Raw genomic sequence first — 20966 nt, forward strand, 5'->3', positions numbered from 1 at the left:
ACAAACCTTACCCAAATCAAAAACAAATAGCACAAAAACAAGATTTTAAAGGACAAAGTTTATATTTTAGCCATCGCATTTCATTCGATACAAAAGGACCAATTTCACCATCCTCTGAAGGAAACTCCTACATTATGGTAATTGTTGATGCCTTTACACATTATGAAGCGCTCAACCCAGTACCACATTGTAACGCTTATTATGCCTACACGACGCGTTATGAACATTGGATAGCTAAATTCGGATTACCCGAAATCTTAGTTACAGACAACGGTACAGAATTCATAAATGATTAAATCATCACACTATGCCACTTATTTAACATCAAACAAAAACCACGTACATCTCATGCACCTTGGACAAACGGTTTAGTCGAAGGTATGAACCGTTCACTACAAGAATATCTCAGATGTATCATAAAGGGAAATGATACAAAATACACAGAATGGTCAGCAGATGTAAAATTATTTCCCTTAGCATATAATTCACAAATCACGACAACTCTAGAAATGTCACCATACGAAATGGTTTTTAATCAAAAGCCACGTAAACCAATTATGTTTACAGCAAATTCCCATAAAAATGCACAAGGTTATTGCCAACCAAATAAAGACTCAATTTGTTATAACCTACTTTTACACACACATGATGAAGATCATTTTCATCACCCACAAATTCTTAAATTAGCCTCCGGCACACACACACCGAATGGATTTTAAATAAGGATAGAAAACACAATGAAATTTACCAAAAAGTAACAAAAAAATTGTTACAAAGGCAAAATATTAACGACCATTAATTCACTTTTACACCAGCCACAGATTTAAAAATTGGAACATTTGTCTTAATACCTAACTTTAGTACACAAAAAGGCATTTCTAAAAAATTACAACCCTTTCAAAAAGGAACATACCAAATAATTGCCAAACCCACTGACGTAACGTATAAACTCACAGACTCGAATCAAAAGGAAATTGTTCAACATCGTAACAATCTATTGCCCTACTACCCAAAAGAGTACGCGCTACGCGAATTAACTCAATTATATTGTTTCACAGGTTTAAAATTATTCAAAATCATTCACATACAGAAAAAGAAATAGATGAACAACACAACATTCATCATGAAAAACAAAATCAAAAACAAACCACAATTCAAAACAATACAAAAACGCCAGACCCAAAAATACCTCAAAAAGAAAAAAAATAGGAAAATGATAGAAAAAATTCTACCACAAGAACAAGTAGAAAAATCAAAACATAGAGAATTATCATGACTTAGAAATCAACCACGTAAAAACTACAAATTATTCATCCCACAATCTAAAATATTAAAGAAAGTTGAATTTCAAAAACAACTTTAATTTTAAAATTAATAATCTTTGCACCTCAGGATCAATTTGAACTTTCCTTTTTCAAAATAACATGCTGAAAAACACGCAACAATTCTAGTTCAAATTCAGCCAATAGGATTCACTTAATTCCGTCACCTTCTATATCTCTAACACCAACCTATTAGCCGAATAATATTAAAACACCAGGCATATCTATAACTATAACTTTACAACCTCCAGGTCAAAAATAAGCAACCCGATAAAACTTGACAACTAAAATAAATACCACCATAATAACACAACCCTCCCCTATCTAATAACGCAAAGATCAACAATATTTTCCCAACTCAGACCTCAAAAACCCTCCAACCATAAATGGTAAATTGGCCTAAAGTAAAAAACGACCATATTCATTTGGCCTAAAGTACAAATATCTCAAAAACACCCCAGATCACCCGACAAACAAAAATAAAGCAAAGAAGACCTCCCGAACACCATTAATTAGCCCCCAGCAATTTTTCACAAAACTCAACCCACCTGTCAAATAATCAATAAATAACTCGACCACACTTGAATCTCGCCTCAAACAACAAAAAATATTCGACAAAGGAATCATTTCTTAGATGCTCTTCTCTCGATCAGTCAATATCTTTAAAAATACAATTTTAAACATTATAATAAACTTTTTCATACTACTCAAACTTTTATTTATATTTCTATTTGATTTTTTTGAAGCTTTTATAATCATTTTAATAATTTTTTGCAACATTTTTTAAAATTTTCTACTCCCTATTTGAAATATATCTCCAACTTTCCCAAATCATTGATCATATTCACAGGTACGATAATCCAAAGTCTATTTAAATGATACGAACAATTTTTAGTAGATTAGATATTTTTTTACTATTTGTAATTTTCATAACATTTTTATCATCCCTAATATTGACAATGTGCAAATGTATAAAAAAAGGCAAAAATCACAATCGCCTTAGCAACAATTCTTTTAATTCTTTTCATTGAAGAATACTATAAAAAACATAAATTTTTCCACTAGAAAAAACCAATCAGAACACATTCAAAAATTGCTAACCAATAATCACAAAATCAGTCTTCACCGACATCATCCCAAGAAAACCCGACAATACCTACAACTACCCAAAACCCCCAAAATTCCAAACGAATTTCTTTCCAAAATAATCCATACACTTTCGAAGAACGACACGCTTATCCGAACCATTAGAACCAGTTCAGCGACAGGCACCCCTAAGTGAACCAACATATAAATTGTTCCCTACATTACCACAGGAATTAAGTAGAATAAGAAACATTAGTCAAAACCAAAATACAGTCAAAATAAATAGACAAATTATACATCCACGACGAAACAGAAGTTTTCAAACCCCTATAGTTCATTTTGATATACCCCAATCACCAACACCAACTACTTCAGAAAACCCAAATAGTACATTACCAGAAACTCCCCCACTCCTTTCACAACGTAGCACCTCAAGTATACCCTCAGATTACTTAGGTTCAACACCAACATCCGAACAAATACGTGAAAATCCCTTTAACCCCCCCCCCCCAATCCCACAGCACGACTACCATATTGGACAAGGTGAACCAAACTTAGTAAACGACCCAGTTGTTGTTTCTACGGATACAACAACATCATCATCACTACCAGAAACGTTATCACTACCGTCAACACCATCATTAAGCCAGATTTCACCGACGCTTTTCCCTTTAAATTTCCCAAATAACCTCGACGCTAGATATCGAGAACAATCATCAACAAATATCCATTTACGATTAGACTGGAATACATTCGTAGCACCCCCACCATTATTTGGACAACATCAAGATAGTAACCGACTCCACAGTTGGGCACTCAATAGACTACAATATAGACAAGATGTCCACGAAGATATTCGTGAACATAATATTCAAATACTCCAACAAAATAGTCTCCAATTGAAATTCGAAATCACGATCAAACTTAACAATATTGTTCAACATCCTTACTCAATAAATCCACCAAATATAACAGCTCAATCGCTAACCATTTATAACAACTGAAGTAATATATAATTACGATAGTTATACCAAAAACACAATTGGTTACATCATTTTTATAACCCATACTCAGGATTATCATACACATGTATATTCTAAAAAAATTAACATTTCAACACATCTTTTTTCTAATATTTTCCGATCAGAACACAAATCCTTCTCCTTCCTCGCACAGGACCCCAGGATTTATTAGTAACACAGTACGATTGTGAAGAAAACGAACAAAAAACACTACACAAATATGCAATAAATCAAGTATCACAATGCGAAACAGAACCACAAGCTATAGAAACTACAAATGTAATAGCAACACTGTATTCAAAAGCCCGAGCAACAACAGTCACAGGATATAAGTTTACAGCAACATTTTCCGAAAAGAAAGTACATAGTTCACAAGTTTTAAACGGAAATAAAAACCGACTTGATCACGAATCATTCTATCAAAGTAATATAGAACGACTTCTACATTTAAATCCCGATGATTGTAAAAACGAACTACTCAGACTAAACATCACTAGAAATAAAAACACAGACAGGAAACTAGTAAATTTCCAAGTCTTTGCCGATAAAACTTGGACTAGACGAAAAGCTAGACGAAAAATACCCATACAACGACGCATACGGAAGAATAACTTATGACATACACGATAAACACTGGATACCACACATTGGAATAAATGATCCCTCAAACTGCGAAGCAGACACAAAAAACAAAGGATATCAAGAAATTATGTTTTTCGATTGGAAAATACAACTCGAAAAAGTACAACTCACACGAGATTTATCAGATAACACAATGATCTATCAAGGAATTAGATTACCTTGCAAAAATGATCAAGGTTATTGTGACCCTACAACACGGACACAAGCAACAATTGTTTGGTTTCCCGAAGATACATGCACAACATTTCAAGTAGCATAAATACACGCTCGAATGATAAAATTTCATGAAAAATATTTTATAGAATCAATTCCATACGAACAAGTAAATCCATCCCGAAAACAAAGTAATGATTTTAGAAATATTCATGAAAAAGAAAATAAATTAACACGTTTCCAAATATATCAAGAAACAGAAATTGCATTCAAATACAGAAACCCACTTTATAAAACACAATATTCTGAAATACTTGTCGAATACGAAAAAGGTTTCGACATGACCACTGGAAAAATAAAATTTGACCCTTATGCTACAAGTCATCTTCTAAATCAAGGAACATCATACATACCAGTTAACTTTCAAAAAAGCACAGGTCAACCTGGTGGAAAATTAAAGCCACATGACAGTAAAAGTACACGTTTACAAGAACTATCACTAATGAATAACACCTACTTCGGTAATATCCATTATGATATTCACTTAGATATGAAGTTAGACTACACGATTAGTCGAATTTTTCAAGAAATGTCACTCTCCGAATTAGAAACACTTCACCAATTATGCGAATTGGAAAGGACACAAATCCTACAATCACTCGCACTAGCAGTATTAAAAATACCCTACGTAGAATACTTATTGTCAGGAAATAGATCAAATTTTCTAGACTACGAAGGAAATATTTTATGGTTTTATACTTGTACCAAAAAAGTATCACCACTATATGTTTTTGAAGATAAACGTTGTTTTAAAAGAATCCCTATATTCTATAAAATTAAAGTACATTTTGTCGACACACTTTCAAGACGAACACATTTCTGGGATACCGCAGTCCCATGTGGATCAAAAAATAGCCACAAGGTAGTACAATTGAATCCTGATGAAGATAAATACTATCTCCTTACTCCATACCCTACGTTAATGCAATCACTCAAAAATTTTCACAAGAAAGCATTAGAGCTATTGCTCGTAATCCAAATATTGATTTACAATCAATTGGAAGATATTCTAAATCAGATATCCAACATCACATTAGAAGACAACAATTTCACGATTTATTAACACAAATGGACACTATACAAAGACAGTCAATTGACCAAAATTTAAGAAAACTTGCCGAAACCGCAGGATTTGCAGATATTTATACATAAGATTATAGCGGATATTTTAAAGACATTAAAGACTATATATATTTAAACGGTGAAAAATACAGGCCACAGGATATTTCACCTATAAATATTTTCAGTTTTTTCACCCTAAAAAAATGAAATTCTAGCTTTTCTAGGATGGCCCTATTACATCTTAAAAAAATCTTATACGCAATGTTTAACTTTATAGGATTTCTCTTCTCACTTTTAAAAGGAATCTATAACACATGCGCTACACACACACAAGTAAACAGACAAGCAGGTGTAGCACGCATACTATTTGCAGGATTTTGTGGAATTTTTTCATCATCAATAAACAAAATACTTCTAGACGCACAAATAAAAGAATATAACACGAAAATATCCACAAGACAACACTTAGGACGAAGAACATTATAATATAGAGATAACACCTACCGCACCACAGTTGCCACCCCTACCACAAAACCATCCATTATCATTAGTCCCACGCATTTTCCGAAACCTAGCAATCACAAATAATCCAAATTCTAGACCAAATATACCACAAAGTCCCATCCAACATTTAATGACACATCATTCACAAAATGATAATACATACGAACAAATTATAGAACAACCCCACACCACCACTTTTCAGTCTCAAAATAATCATTTTTTTTAGCCCACGATGAGCGACAACTTGGATCATTACATCGCTCAAATTCCCACCCAGCCAACCTCCAAACTCAAATCCCAATAATCCCACTTTTTGCTTTCCCACCACCCAATGTTCCGATTATTAATATATCATCGAGCACGAAATCGGATACTAACTCAGATATTTCAGTTCTATACTCTACCTCACAACTTAATAACCCTAATAAAGAAACCCCTGACGAATTTGCAGACTCCGAACTATCTCCATCAAATAATATTCAGACCAAATCCTCAGTTTTTTCAAAACCCTCTTTTCAACCAATCCCATCAAGTAATTCACTCCCATCCGTTTCCACTCCTTCTCATGCTTCGCAAGTGACCCCAACCTACTCTTTACTTCACTCCGACAGATCATATAATAATTCTCCAGATATCCCCCAAATTTCCCAGGAACTCGATAATTTTTTTACCTTACAACAACAGTTATTACACCCTAACACCCTCACAATACATCAACTGTCATCCACAACAGAATCCTCAAACCCACCTACTCCTACACCCTCCTCAGCTTACACTGCATCATTCACACAATCATCCACATCCACCGAAACACCTAGTAGCACTAACCGAGCTTATCGCACTTTTAAACGAAAATTCCCGAATCACCCATTCCCGACCAAACCCGGAACAACCTGCGAATATATTAATCACCCGCAACACACCAACACGAAAATTTTTGTAGCAATCACCTTACCCGCATTTCCACAATATACATTAAACACACCTAACGATACTAATGACACACGTAGTTTTGTAGATGATTATGTTTTAATGCCAACACTTCATTGGACAGCTTGTTATCATTTTACTAACCCCCTTTGCCTAGCACTAACTAATACTCATGACGACATAGAAAAGAACAAAGACATGTTATATAGACTCACAACAACACTAACACCTAGACAATTTACTTACGTAGGATATAAAAAATTACTAAAAACATTCACTGCACCCCGAGCTAACGAATTCACAATAGAATATTACGACCATAATATCATCCGAACTAATCAAGACCAATTTTTAGATGAAGACCGCTTCGCTAACCCACAACTAACAGAAAAATTTTTCATCAAAACGTCATACGTATTCACACTTAATATTTTTGATAGAAAGTATGATCACATCATTTCCGAATCACCAACTGATATTCAAGCTTACGAAAGTTTCCATGACAAATTTCAGTTATTTGCACTAACTTTTCACTTTCTTTCACCACATGAACACGATTTGCACTGTTCCCACAATATTATGTTACGCACTAAACAAACCCATACATATACATACTATCGTTTCATGCAAAATCATTTTGATTTGCATACCCCATCAAGACAACCACACCATCGTTTTCAGTTTCTTAACTCAGAATACACATCACCATTTTTCCCTAATTTTAGGTATTGCATCAAAGATACTAACCTCCACGGCATCCTTCGCAACTATGAACCAGTAACCCAAATGTATATATTTTGCCCCATCACGAAGACCTTTAATGCCGAAGAATCCAGACCCTTCCTTATCCCGCATGAATTTATCCAGCCTATAGAAATACCAATTTTAGAATTCATTCACAATACTAAATATAATCATAAAATATATAACCTCATTCATAACACACCTTACGAGTTTGCAGTAGGCACCGAAGAACTAAAAACCATTAAAGCACTTCAATTGCTTTGGCCACTGCTCCAAACTAAAAACATCATTCGCATACTAGCCAAATTACTAACAACATCAGATATGATACACGACATCTTCCCCCACGGCTTTTTCCCAGACGATTAACAGGTAAGTATAATTTTAAATACTCTTCACTAATAAATTTAAATTAGTACTAAACATTTTTTTATTAATGTTTCATTTATATTTCTAGTCTTCACACCACGATTACCTACAAAACAGAAAACAAAAATAAAAATACAAACTTGTTAAATTCTCTTAAAATTCATTTATTTCTTGCACTAAATAATGTAATAAAAATTATACCAAATGTAGTAAATTAATCTATAAATTATTTCCCCATGAAGCAGTAAAATTAATTACGATGAAAATTTATAATTTTAAATTTCCCCCAAACGCAGTAAAATTCAAATTCTATGCAATAAATTGATAAAATGAGAAAGCAGTACTAATCTTTTGATATTTTCATTCAATCGCACAAGAATTCTATCCAAACTCGCACAGCTCGCCCACGAAGAATAGATTAAATAATGATTTTAAGTTTCAAGTTTTCACACTCAACAACTCTAACACACGATAACAAGTTCTAAACTTTCCTTTAACCCGGTTGGAAACGAATTATATTCTAAACCAAACTAACCAACGCAGCTTACTAAACACCACAAATCATAAAATAACAGCATGACTAAGAAAAGAAAACCAACGGTACCCAAACCGGATTCACGCAGTTTAAAACTGGATAATTTGTTCTTTTGAAGACTATTATAAAGTCTAAAAAGGAAATCATAAAACACAAAAAAGTCGCAAGACAAACCCATACCAAAAACAATTTGATTTTTGAAAAAAGGACACGACCAAACTAACATAAGAAAGACCAACATAAACCCAACATAAAACGTTATCACATAACAGGACCTCTCAAAGAAACAGCACGAAATCATACTCCCACTCCAGGCCTACCTCACCAGAGAGGACGTCCTGTGCATGCTCTATAGCCGGCCTAACCCACCGTGCTACATCCACGCTTTGTGGCCACACTTCTATTTTTAATATGAGGTACTCAAGAGTGAGTAACTCTTCAAAATAACCAAACTAAAACAAAACGCTTTTGTGAAAACGATTAACTAAAATCATGATTAAAAAATTGGATTAACAAAATTTTATAAAATGTTAATCATACTTTGCAGTATATAGATCAATACACAACAACAAAGACGAACATCCAAAGACTAGATAACCCCATCACACTCGAACAAAAGAATGGCTAAGCAAAACCGACATGCCGTCCACAATCACAACTCAAAGGATTTAGATTACGACTTGACTTCGCAGAAAAGGACTTCATTGAACTAGACCAATGACCACCTCGATATTCAAGTATACGTACAGATCCGAGTTACAAGGCATCCCTTCCACGCACAATCTCCACGCCATTCCCAGACGAGGTTGAACACAAAACAAGTTCTCTACATAATACAGAAAAACCCGTCATAGCAAATCATTTGGAAATCAGATTGATTTCATTGGGGATCACAGTCGTTGTCAAAAGAAGACACAACGATTTTATGTCCCTAATTCCAGCGTCCTGGAACTTCTTCTCCAAGAGGAACCGGACAAGAATATGATGTTCTCCAAATACCAACGTTCAACATCCATCCTTCAAATTGCAGAAAGATAATTCTAAAAAACTCTGTAAAACCCGGATGGGTGGAACCTGATCTAAACTACATTTTATAATTGGGTAAATTGGATATAATTTCAGCCTACCGTTGGTTTTCTTTTCTTAGTCATGCTGTTATTTTAATTTCACTTGTAATTTCAGCACCAGAGAGATTTGAATTTAACTTAGAGATTAGTTGCCTCTCCAAGAGAACTTTAGCTGCCGCAATAAACCAGTATACTCTAGATCTATTGAGCCTAGCAGAGACTAGTTAAACACCCTGAGACTAGTAGGTATAAGAGTTAGATTAGGATCAGTATTAGACTAAGAAGTTGCACGAATCTATCCGGCCGAAAATAAGATAGCGTGACGAGCAGACGGTGTACCCTATCCGAAATTAATCTATGAGCTACCCACTTCGGTTAAAACTCAATACTTTCGCACAGCTAATTGATAGTGAAAGGCTAGGCTTCCGCGGATTATATCTAGTTTTGACAAGAAAGTAAATTTATCAAAACCTGATGACAAATATAGCCAACAGGCAGTTGGAAAAAAGCAATGAATTAAAGGAAATAAAAAAAATGTTCAAACATTTTGAACACTTTTCAAATGTCAAAATTCGGAGAAAAAAATAAGTTAAAGCTCTTTCAATTTCTTGCAGCTTTAATCAAAAATGAGAACTGGATGAATAAGATTTCCGCTAGAAAATTTACAGAAAAGCGAAGCAGAGCTTCGCAGCACTTGCGATATACCGAAGGTGTAGCACTGCAAGATAGCGGATGGAAACGAATAAAAGAACAAACTCTAATAAAAGAAACTCTGGAAAAAAAGGTAAATTCGATTTTAGAAAAACAGTAGAGAAAAACAGCTAAAACCATTAATAAATTTCCAGTACTTACCGAGCAGCCAGTAAGCCGACAAAAAACGCGGATTTGAAAATCCGAAACAAAAGTTGGTCATCATTCTTTATTTTTTTCCGCCACAACTGACCTGAATTATTCAAATCAACAAAAGGCATTTCTTGCTCTCCAAATAGTATAAAACAAATTAAGCCAAAACATAAGCTGTAACCGTTTAAGCGGAAAAACATTTTGGGTGAAAAAAAATATATACGAATCTGGGTTAGTAAACTTACAAATACACAATATGAAGAGCACTCGCAAGCACAATAAAAATTGTGCTTAGTGCACTAAAATCCGCAATCAAACAAACAGAACAAGCTGACATGCGAGTTCGGAAACTCATTGTTGCTGTAGAAAAAATTCAATTTCATGAATACTAAAAAAATCAAGTTGCGGTCGGGAATCCAACTCCAGAATTTAAGGTGCAAAGGCAGCCGCGTTACCTTTAGACCAAGTGGGAACGAGCCTGGTTTGTAATGATCAATGATAAAGCCAGTTCAATTTCCGATATAGCAAAAACATTCCATTACAAAGTAGTGAATAGGTGAGGAGTCAAATTTTTCTTGGAAGAAATCGATACTCAAGTTCATTTGAAAAACTTCAAACTTTCGTATCCTATATTTTATATAGACAGCCAGAGAAAACATTGGGAATTTTTTAATGAGGGGCATCTAAGCCGACAAAAATTGGGCCGACTCCCTTTAAGAGGAAAACAAAATTATAGTCATACAAAAATTGATCTATAATGTTCGGAAACGGATATAACATCAGTCGATACCGTTAAATAAAAAAATGTTCGAAATCAGAATTTATTAATTTAGAAATTACAGAACAAACTTCAGTTATAATGAAAACTCTTAACATCGGAAAAACCAATGTTTTGAAGAAGAAACTAAAAAAAACTCATATAGAAATAAATGCATATAGAAAAAAAAACGGAAATTGAATCGACAAAAATTAAGACAAAAACTAATACGAATTTTTCTATACGCTATTTGAAAAAAATCAAAAACTAATCATGACTAGGTAATAATATTTGAAATTTCACGAAATTGGCCTTGACAGTGCGCGAAAATAACTGCACGTATTTTAAATTTCTAACAAGATTTGCAAAAAGTGTTTACAGAAAAAAAAACTTAGTTCCCGATTACGATTAATTGAGATCAACTTCCGAAACTAAAATTATTTTACATTTCTTAGCGTTATTTGCACTTTCATAATGGGAGAGCGCAATTTGTCTAGTTTTTAGCAAATGAATTTGACTTGAGCTTAAAAAACCAAATTTCAAACAGCGAAAAATTAAAAATGAGCTTGAATAAATTCCTGTAAAAGAAAACCAAAATTATCACTACTTTTACTGACACTTGAGAACATTATACATGGCGTTATTTTGTGGTAACTAATTTTCAGAAGGACAAATGGTCAAATTTTATATCAATCCTAATGTTTTCAATTTGCCATTTGAACTCAATCCGCACTATTAATCTTTTAGTCATTTCTTGCTTTTGATTTCCAGCGGAGGAGGAGCAATAAGCAGAATGGTCTAAGAGCAGAATAAGTCCAATAGCAGAAAAACAGTAAAATATCAACTTTTACTGATTAATACGGGCAAGTTGATAAAACAATTATCAGAATCGTCTATAATACCAAGAGAATGAATGATTTACTCATGAATTGAATAATTTCCTCAACTTTTTTTTCATTGATTTTTTTTTTACAATCTTGATTAAATTAGTCAAATTATGCTTAAAATATTAGTTTCTTTGTTAGTATTGACTATTATTTTAGTTCATTTACCGATCAGCTCATAAAAGTTGATATTTTTTATACTTTTCTGCTCTTGGACCCATTCTGCTCTTTGACCATTTTGCTTATTGATTTGACTGGCCACGATTTCCAGCATTAGCTAACAGGCGCCGTTTGAAGCCTTCTCAGTCTGAAGACAAGAGAGAGAAATGAATTGTCTATTGAATAATGCAACAACAAAGCGCGCTGGCTAACGGGTGAATGTCCCCTCCTGTTTTCAGACCGGCGTGAACAAATTTGAGTCATTCACTTTAGGAGAAAGGTTGTTCACGTTTTTCGTTAACTTGCTGTACAAGAATTGTTGCCATATTTGGTACTATAGAGGTCTAATTCGAGCTGTTTTTTTTTAAAAAAAAGTGGTCTGATTTTATAATCTATTTTAATAATCATTAAATAATCTGCATCTCCGTAACTCTGTTAAACTTGATTATTTTGATAGTCTTTCATAAGTAATTGCAATGAATAAAATGAGTTGCAATTTAATTGGTAAACCACACCATAGATTTAAACGTCAATTTTGAGAGTAAAAACATATTTAATCAATTACATTGAAACATAATCATCAGCTGTCAGTTTTCCGTTAAATTCACCACAAAATACGTAATCCATTTAATAACAGACAACACTCAGAATTATTCCCTGACCCTCCCACATAGATTCTACAGACAGGAAACAAAGCTGAATTAGCTTTACGTTCACAGAAAATTACACGTGAATCCCGTTTATGTAACTGCGCAAGCAGAAATATTAGCGAGGGAAATGAAGATAGAATAAAGATAGTACGTGGATTATACACGAGCAGACAAACAGCAAGCTTCCCTCCGTAAAATTTACCTTTTTCAGTCCTTATACGCGCGGTGCAGTTGGTGGTATAGTCTAGTGAATATAATACACGCAAAAGGAATACGAATATCATCTTTCAAAACCGCACGTCAAAATGGGACTTCACAGAAGACATGCAGTCGAAGGCAGACTTCACCATGCCAACCAATTGACTGACATGAAACTATGGCGAGCAGTATTTGCCGAGTTCTTCGGAACTTTCATCATGGTGTACGTCGGTTTGTCGAATATCGTCGGCAGTGAGTACGACGAGGGAGTGGGGGCTGGCATCGACAATTTGGTCACACCAGGTCTGACATTCGCGGCCATCATCATGACGCTGATTCACATCATCGGACCCACTTCGGGGTGCCACATCAACCCAGCCGTGACTATTTCTCTCGTAGTGGCCAGGAGATGCCACATTCTGAAGGGCCTGCTGTATATTCCAGTGCAGCTGCTCGGTAAGTCAAAAAGCCCACAATTATTTACTATCATTTTCCTGTCTCGTCTATACTTTAAGACGGTTTATCCACAAGGGAAATGATTAATATACGAGCTGTTCAGCTCATCACGGAGAACCGCTGTTTAAGATCTACTTACAATTTTTTGGTTATTTTTCGAATCATGTTGGGTTCGGATAATGTTGGGCCTCGAACATCCGACCTTTCGATTGAGAGTAGGAGACGTAACCACGTAACCATTTCACCGCCGCTCCTTTTTTGTCCCTGTACTGCGAAGCTTTGCTATAGTTAGTGGTCCCATCGAATTAACTTCGACCATTTTAAGCCTTTTTAATTAGTTTGCACTCAGACATGCAATTTTTTGATGCAATGAACGTGATATAGTTTGAATATATCTATTCTCCCAAACGCAAATTGAGATAATCATATTTATCAAATTTCATTTTCAGCTTCAACAGTAGCATGTTGTTTTAATGTTTTTTTTTCTTTCCAGGCGCTGTTGCTGGTGCAGGTCTGCTGTACTGGATTGCACCCGAGGAGTGGATCGAGGCCACTCACTTGGGCATGAACAGACTGCGCCCCGAAGTGAGCATGTTCAAGGGTGTAGTGGTGGAGATCATCGGCACCATGATTTTGGTGCTGCTGGTCTTAGTCATTTCTGACCCCGACCCCAAAAAGGATTTCGAGGTAAGATAACAAAAACTGTATCTCAAGAATACTCTGAAGCAAATAGTTAATTAATATTTTAGTTAAGTGAGAACTCCCCAGCATTTACAGGCAATCGGATATTTGATTGTAGAAATAAACCTTTTTTTTTTACAATAGCTATGTATGGTAATTTTCAAGTAGATTAAATAATTTTATTGGCTAATTCGTGAATTCATTTGCCGCAAACCCTTTCGCTTAGCGCTTGACAATCTAAGATCTTTGGGTCAACGTTCCGATAGCTCGACAAAAAAAATAGCCAACAGGCAGTTAGAAAAGTCAATGAACGTTAAATACTGACTTGTTTTTTTTGAAAACTTTTAAATTTCAAAGAAAAAATATACGTTTTTAAAACTCATCAAAACATATGCCCTTAAAGCTCGTCAATTATAACGATCATTTCAAGATTGACACTCTTTTGGTAAAATAAATTCAATTTGAAAAAACTAATTTTTCCTTCTGGGAAATCTAAAATCCACTTTTGAAACTAAAAGTTGATCACGTTAGTGACCTTTACAATTTGGCGCTTCGATAGCAGAGTTTGCTTTCTATTCAACAAAGGAAAGGTTCGAAGCTTAAAAAATCAAAAGTCAAACTGCAAAAAAAAATCAAATTGGAGACTGAACAAATTTTAACTTTCAAATGGCATATAAATTTTCATATATTGATTTATATTTTTTTATTTAACGAGCTTAAATTTTAACGATCTATATAAAAGTCTAGACTACGTTCATGAACACTCAATTTCACCCTTTTCAGGGGTTCCCCGCCACTTCTGCCGGCTTCATGGTTCTGGCATGCGTGTTCTTCATGGCTCCTTACACAGGTTGCAGTTTGAACCCTGCCCGATCCTTCGGACCGGCGTTGGTCATGGGCTCGTTCGCAGACTACCACTGGATCTACTGGGTCGGACCCATTCTCGGTGGACTCCTGGCAGTCGCAGTCTATTTTGCCGCGCTTGTCCAGGGTATCCACAAGTTCGATGATCCGGAGCCAGTCCCATCTGACGAGAACAAAGAGGAAGAAGCGAAAGAGGCAATCACTCTTCCCGAGAAGAAAAATGACATAGAAGAGTGTTGATTCCTCATATAAAAGAATTGGCACTTTTCCACTTCCCCTCCCCTAAATTGTTAAAATCGTTTTTCAAAATCAAAATTCATTTGCGGGCGGGGGTGAAAAAGAGCCACAGAATCATTCCTAGTGCAAAATAGGCGGTCCACAAGCAAGTCCATGTGCTGCTTATAACAATATAATAACCTTCTCTTCTCCACATTTGATATTAACAACGACCATTAGCGACACTTCATCTTCGTAATCAACCGACACTTTATCTTCGTAATCACTACTGAAAAACGCATTTTCAGGACAATCTAATTTAATTTATTTCGTCACATCGATTGCACCTTGCTATACTACCCGTCAATCAAGACTGCGCAACTAATCAAAGGCACTCTTTTCGCACTAGTAACATTTCATATTGACGTCACCGTCCTGTAAATTAGACGAGTTTTGCTCGTAAAATATTGAGCGTTACTTGATAGGCGGGTTGCTAGAACTGTCGCAAAATTTAGCACATAGCCATTACATGCATTCCTGTTATAAACATTGGCGAAGTTAAATACCCAGTCTAGTATTGAGCCCATTTGCTTACGTACTTTACTTAGCAAGGGAATAAAGCTGACCAGGTAATTCCCTCGCGAACGTTGTATTTCATTGTTGATCAACCGTAATAAACCTTGGATCTTTTACTTCGCCTAAAAATGGTATGACTTGACGTCTCAAACTATGTCAATAGATGAAATAACGTATAAAATAACGTGTAGTAACATATGGCAAAAATGTATTGAGAGACGAGAACCCTCGAGAAAAACAAATAGAGTAAGATTATCAAAACGGAGGCATTTTTTCAAGAAAAAGATTATCTATTTAGAATTATCCCAGTATTGAACGATTTTTATATCATTGAGCTTAGAAAGCCTGTATATAATATTGCAGAGTGGATTTACGAGTTTAAAGACATGATATTTTTTGGAAGAACAAAAGCAATCATCCCACCCACCAGCCCTCCTCCCCCGGAGAAAATCAAAGATCTACCCCAGCCTATTGAGACCATAAACAATATCACGCCATATGTTTGAAATAAATGTGGTCGCTCGCTTATAGATGTTTAGTGCCATATGTTCAGGGTTTTGATAATGCTGTTAATTTCACCACTCAAGAATACCGTTTCAATAAGAACTAGCCAAGAAAACAGTAACCGAACTTTAACTTCTTAAAACCAAAAAATGGCCAATCAACATCGATTTTAATTAACAGCGTTCATTTCAAAACTCTGTATTTGTTCCTTGTACTTTGATAATAAACTTAATGTCAATACTTAAAAACCGCAATTCAAGAACATCGCATTTTGTATAAAAAAATCATATATGTTTGCAGTTAAATTGTTTCTGATAAAACCCTGTGAGTTTGACTAGACATTTTCTCAATGCGTTCTCAAATCGCAATTATTGGCAACTTTCTTGAAGAGGGGTTATCTTCTGCGCCCCAGGCTGAGTTACTTTTGATGTATCCCCCTTGTGTATAATGTTATGTGTGCTCTTCTACCCATTACATTACTACTGTGTTTTGTTTATTGTTGAACATCTGTGCTATACCTGTCAATTACAACTATCTCAATGTAAAAAGTACTAAACAATGAAATCATGAATTAGTTTGTAGTCAGCAAAAACTAGTAATTCACATTTCGATTTACAAAATTTTTACATTGTAATTTTTCAGTTATTTAAGGGTAGAATGCTATTGAACTAAATTTGAATTGAGTTCTTTCAACAACTTGACACGAATATATGATGTTTTTTCACTTCCTTCCCGCGAAGAACTCTTTTTCAGGCTGAAACAACAAACACTTTCAACTAGTAATTCGGAAAAATCATCAATCCTAATGGTTCCGATCCCATTTCCGAACTGATTTACACCAATCTAATTCAGAAAAGATTTTGTTCAATTTTTTAATTTTTTCAAGCAAAAACATTCTAAAAACAAAATAGTCAAATAGAGAGAGAGAGAGAGAGAGAGAGAGAGAGAGTACGAAATCTTCCCTAGCAAATCTACTCAAAATTGTTGGAGAAAAGGTTTCCGAACAAACGTGGTATTTTATTTCAATTACGGCCATATATAGCTGTATATAAAGCACAACTTGAATTTTTTCCCCAAGATTTGACGCAAATTTTGTTATTAACCATTAAAACATTTCAACGCTGCTAGAAAAAATAAAGCAGGCCTTCAAGAAGTTCAGAATATTTTCCTTATGTGAGCCAAACTTTCAATGTTTCGATTCTCTTGCAAATCCCAGGGCCCAATTTTTTAAACACTTTATCAATTTTTGACAAAGAGCAAAGCCTACCCAATTTTTAAAAATGTCAACTCCAAAATGTAGCAAAGAGACAGTTGAAAATGTCAATGAATTCAATCAGACCGAATAAAAACAACTTTCTTTCATTTTTTTTTTAATTTTCGTATAACAATCATAGTATAACTCTTTGGAATTCAATACTTTCAATTTGACAAAACAGTATCAATAAACGCAATTCAAGAAGCCTTTCACTTTGACAAAACAGTATCAAAAGATAATTTTTCTTCCGCTGAAAAAACTTCAAACTAAAATCCACTCATGAGACATTCAATTATGTTTTTTTTTGCGCTCAATTTCCATTTTCGCAGCCGGAGAGGCTAATTCTCCTTCAGCTTAGCAAATTAACAAATAAAACTACTCGCGATACAAAACAAACGTAGCATGAAACACTAGTAGTCATAAGATGAAATGAAACCCGTCGAAAAAAAAGGAAAAATAACAGGCCGAAAAAATTAGATCTACCATAATTTTCAAAATTGTTGCAATTTGTCAAAAAAATTCTATTTGAGAAAAACGTGTTAACTAGGACAATCGAATGTTAAAACATAGCCAACAGAGAGTTGGAAAAGATTCAATGAACGCAGGTCCACTTTCGATACTACAAGTCGACGTTTCTCGTGCCCTTTACACTTTCGCTGTTCGATAGTGGAGTTTACCTACCTTTTAACACAGTAATCGAACTTATACACAGAGCAAAGCGGAGCTTCGCACCAATTGCGATACAACACTAGCAAAAAATTCAAATCGAAAAAAAACTTTAAAAAACTAGGTGAACTAAAATTATCGTATGTATCGACAAAAAACAACTAGGGACCCAGCTACGGCTGGAGGTACGTGTTTGATATTGAATGCATTTGCTATGCTGATGCGTCACAAAAAATGTGATTTAAAAAATTGGACTTTGATCAAAACCTCAGTAATTTCTCTATTAGAATAACCAAGAAGAGTAAAAAACTTTCAGATAATCAATTTACCAAGGAGATTACATTTCTCTTACAAAAAATTAAGGAGTGGCCGCTTCTGCAGGAACAATTATCGCAACCGGTTCCTTCAATTGAACTTCTCATCTCAGATTTGATTGTGTAATTATAAGAAAACTCGAAAAAAGCTTCTAAAAACGGTCAAAAGTTAGAAAAAAACGGTCCGACGACTTACCTAAATTTCCAACATGAGAATTGGAAAGTTTATTTTCCCGTTGTGTCAAAAAGTTCCCCAAAAACAGTCAAAGTTTCAAAACTTCAACTTATTTGAGGGCCATTACTCTTTTCTTAAACAAACTTGGCATAGCCAATTATAAAGGTAGGCTTTCAACAATCTGTTATTTCGATTAAACCTATAATATCAGATTTGACAGGATTGTTAGCGAGAAAAGTCCAAAAAACGGTCAGCAAATCAAAAAATTGACATTTCCGAAAAACAAGGTTTTTTTTGTGAAAAAATAGGTCGCAGCTGCTTATGCAGAAGGGGTTCAAACAACCTGTAATTCGATTAAACTCAAAATTTCAGATTTGGAAGGGTAGTTAAAACATCAAAAATTTTCCGAGAAAAATTATAAAAACGGTCAAAAATTTGACTTTTCCGAAGGCCATAACTTTTGATGTCAGAAAAACGTGGGTGTAGTCGCATAAGCAATTGAGCTTCCCACAACCCGTTCCTTGATTTGAACTCAAAATCTCAGATATTGCAGGGTTTTTCCGAGGGCGATAACTTTTTGTGTGAAAAACTTTATCAGTGGCCCCTAATGCAGGAGCGCTTCTCACTACCCCTTATCTCCACTGAACCCAAAAAATCAGATTTGAGCGGTTAGCTTTCGAGAACAGTCAAAAAGATTCACAAAATGGTCAAAAATAAAAATTTGACTAATCTGAAGGCTATAACTTTATCTGTAACAAAAATTGGGGCGTAGCAACTTATATAGGAAGCTTTTCAAAACAGTTCTACTCATTGAAACCCTAAAATCAGATTTGAGAAAGGTAGTAATCGAGAAAAAACAATATCATGTGTCAAATATTCCCCCAAAGACTTTTTGGAAGGTTGTAGACGGAGGGGTCAAGTAAAAAGAGACTCTAGGGGAGTATGCAAGTACACAGAGAAGTGGGCGCTTTTTTAACTGATACCCTTTTTTTTTAAATCAGTAAAAGTTTCTGAGAAAAACTAAAACTTATAAAGAAAAAAATCATTAACTTCAACAACCGATCGATATATAAAACCAACTTGGAAAGTGCGCAGGGGAGTCTTTAAATGGTGTCTCCCTTAAAATGACTCAAAATAATGGGCATTTAGCCGATAAAAAACATGCCGAAATAATTTGGGTAGCGGAATTTTTTTAGCGAGACAAAAACAAAACAAAGAAGTTACGCAATCAAGGTAAAAAAGAGATTACAAGTGTAATAGTACATCAAACACTAAAAGCAACATTAAAGAAATATGCGCGCAGCAAAAAAAAATGATTCCAAGATGTGACAACTAAGCCAACAACAGATAGGCAGAAAAATATTTAGCCGACAATTTTATTAAAAACAAAATATTTTCCGTATAAAAAAACAGGTCTTGGTCAGTTCGAACCCAGGCAGGACCTTTGCCCTCTCAGGCACATTGGTTACCTGTGTAAGATACAAGTTATTCTGTTTAACAAGTTTTTAACCCGAAAAAAATCTATATTCCGGTTTGATAACGCTTGCTAATCGCAAGCGTATTTAAAAAAATCAGAAGTCAAACCGCGAAAAAATAAATTTGAGCCAGGCCGAATTGTGACTTTTTCAAAATAAAACGAAAAAAAATCATCACGACCTTTATAACAGTCTGAACTACGTTCATCGACTCTTGATAAGCATGGCAACAAAGATTAACGAAGCGGTCATAAAGCGGACAAAACTTGAGCAGCCATCATAGAGCTAGAAAAGAAAGTATTCTTAAATGAAAAAATTTGAGCCCGAAAAGAATGTGTTCATCAAAAAAAACTTAGAACTCGAAACAATATCAGCAAACTCGATCAGCAAACACTAGCCTCAAATCAAGCAGAGAACAGATGCTATGTATTTTCCAACGCTACATATATTCATTATCACAAGTGCCAACAAGTGAGGACTTTTATTAGCGAGTTAGCATGCCTCACTTTTTCCTAACTCGCTAATAAAAGTACTCATTAACTCGCTAAAAAAAGTAATCATTTGTTGGCACTTGCGATAATCACTATCTGTACGCTCGCAAGGGTAAAAACAGGAAAGTAAAAAACCGACAGTTGATTGACAAAAGATTGAGAAAACTGGATCGAAAGATAAAGTTTTTTTCCCCGCTGGAAGTCGATCAATCCCCGCTCGATCAATCAGAAAAATCATGAGTCAAACCGCGGAAAAGCAAATTTGAGCATCAAGCTTTAAAACTTTTCCTTGAGAAAAAAAATCAT

General features: G+C 34.8%; 2 protein-coding genes across 5 annotated transcripts in view; one reads left to right on the forward strand and one right to left on the reverse strand.

The window, feature by feature from the left end:
* The first annotated feature begins 12379 nt into the window (after nt 1-12379).
* LOC134840930 (aquaporin AQPAn.G-like) lies at nt 12380-16904 on the forward strand. The gene is made up of 3 exons (XM_063856831.1): nt 12380-13443; nt 13937-14130; nt 14908-16904. Exons 1-3 carry the CDS (start codon nt 13095-13097, stop codon nt 15226-15228), a joined length of 864 nt encoding a protein of 287 aa, XP_063712901.1. The 5' UTR covers nt 12380-13094; the 3' UTR covers nt 15229-16904.
* LOC134840884 (centrosomal protein of 128 kDa-like) overlaps nt 16837-20966 on the reverse strand; it is a 35125-nt gene continuing 30995 nt past the window's right edge. For all 4 annotated transcript variants that reach the window (XM_063856828.1, XM_063856830.1, XM_063856826.1 and 1 more), the window contains one exon: nt 16837-17038. In XM_063856828.1, coding sequence (XP_063712898.1) covers nt 17006-17038 — 33 coding nt within the window. In that variant the 3' untranslated portion in view covers nt 16837-17005. The remainder of the gene's footprint in view (nt 17039-20966) is intronic.

Source organism: Symsagittifera roscoffensis, chromosome 1 (assembly GCF_963678635.1).
Source record: "Symsagittifera roscoffensis chromosome 1, txSymRosc1.1, whole genome shotgun sequence".
Taxonomy (NCBI): Eukaryota; Metazoa; Xenacoelomorpha; order Acoela; family Convolutidae; genus Symsagittifera; species Symsagittifera roscoffensis.

Excerpts from the sequence above, each read along its gene's own strand:
- LOC134840930 (XM_063856831.1), top strand. The coding sequence starts at position 13,095 with ATGGGACTTCACAGAAGACATGCAGTCGAAGGCAGACTTCACCATGCC. Across the intron at positions 13,444-13,936 it reads TATTCCAGTGCAGCTGCTCG|GCGCTGTTGCTGGTGCAGGT; the intron begins GTAAGTCAAAAA and ends TTTTCTTTCCAG. Across the intron at positions 14,131-14,907 it reads ACCCCAAAAAGGATTTCGAG|GGGTTCCCCGCCACTTCTGC; the intron begins GTAAGATAACAA and ends CACCCTTTTCAG.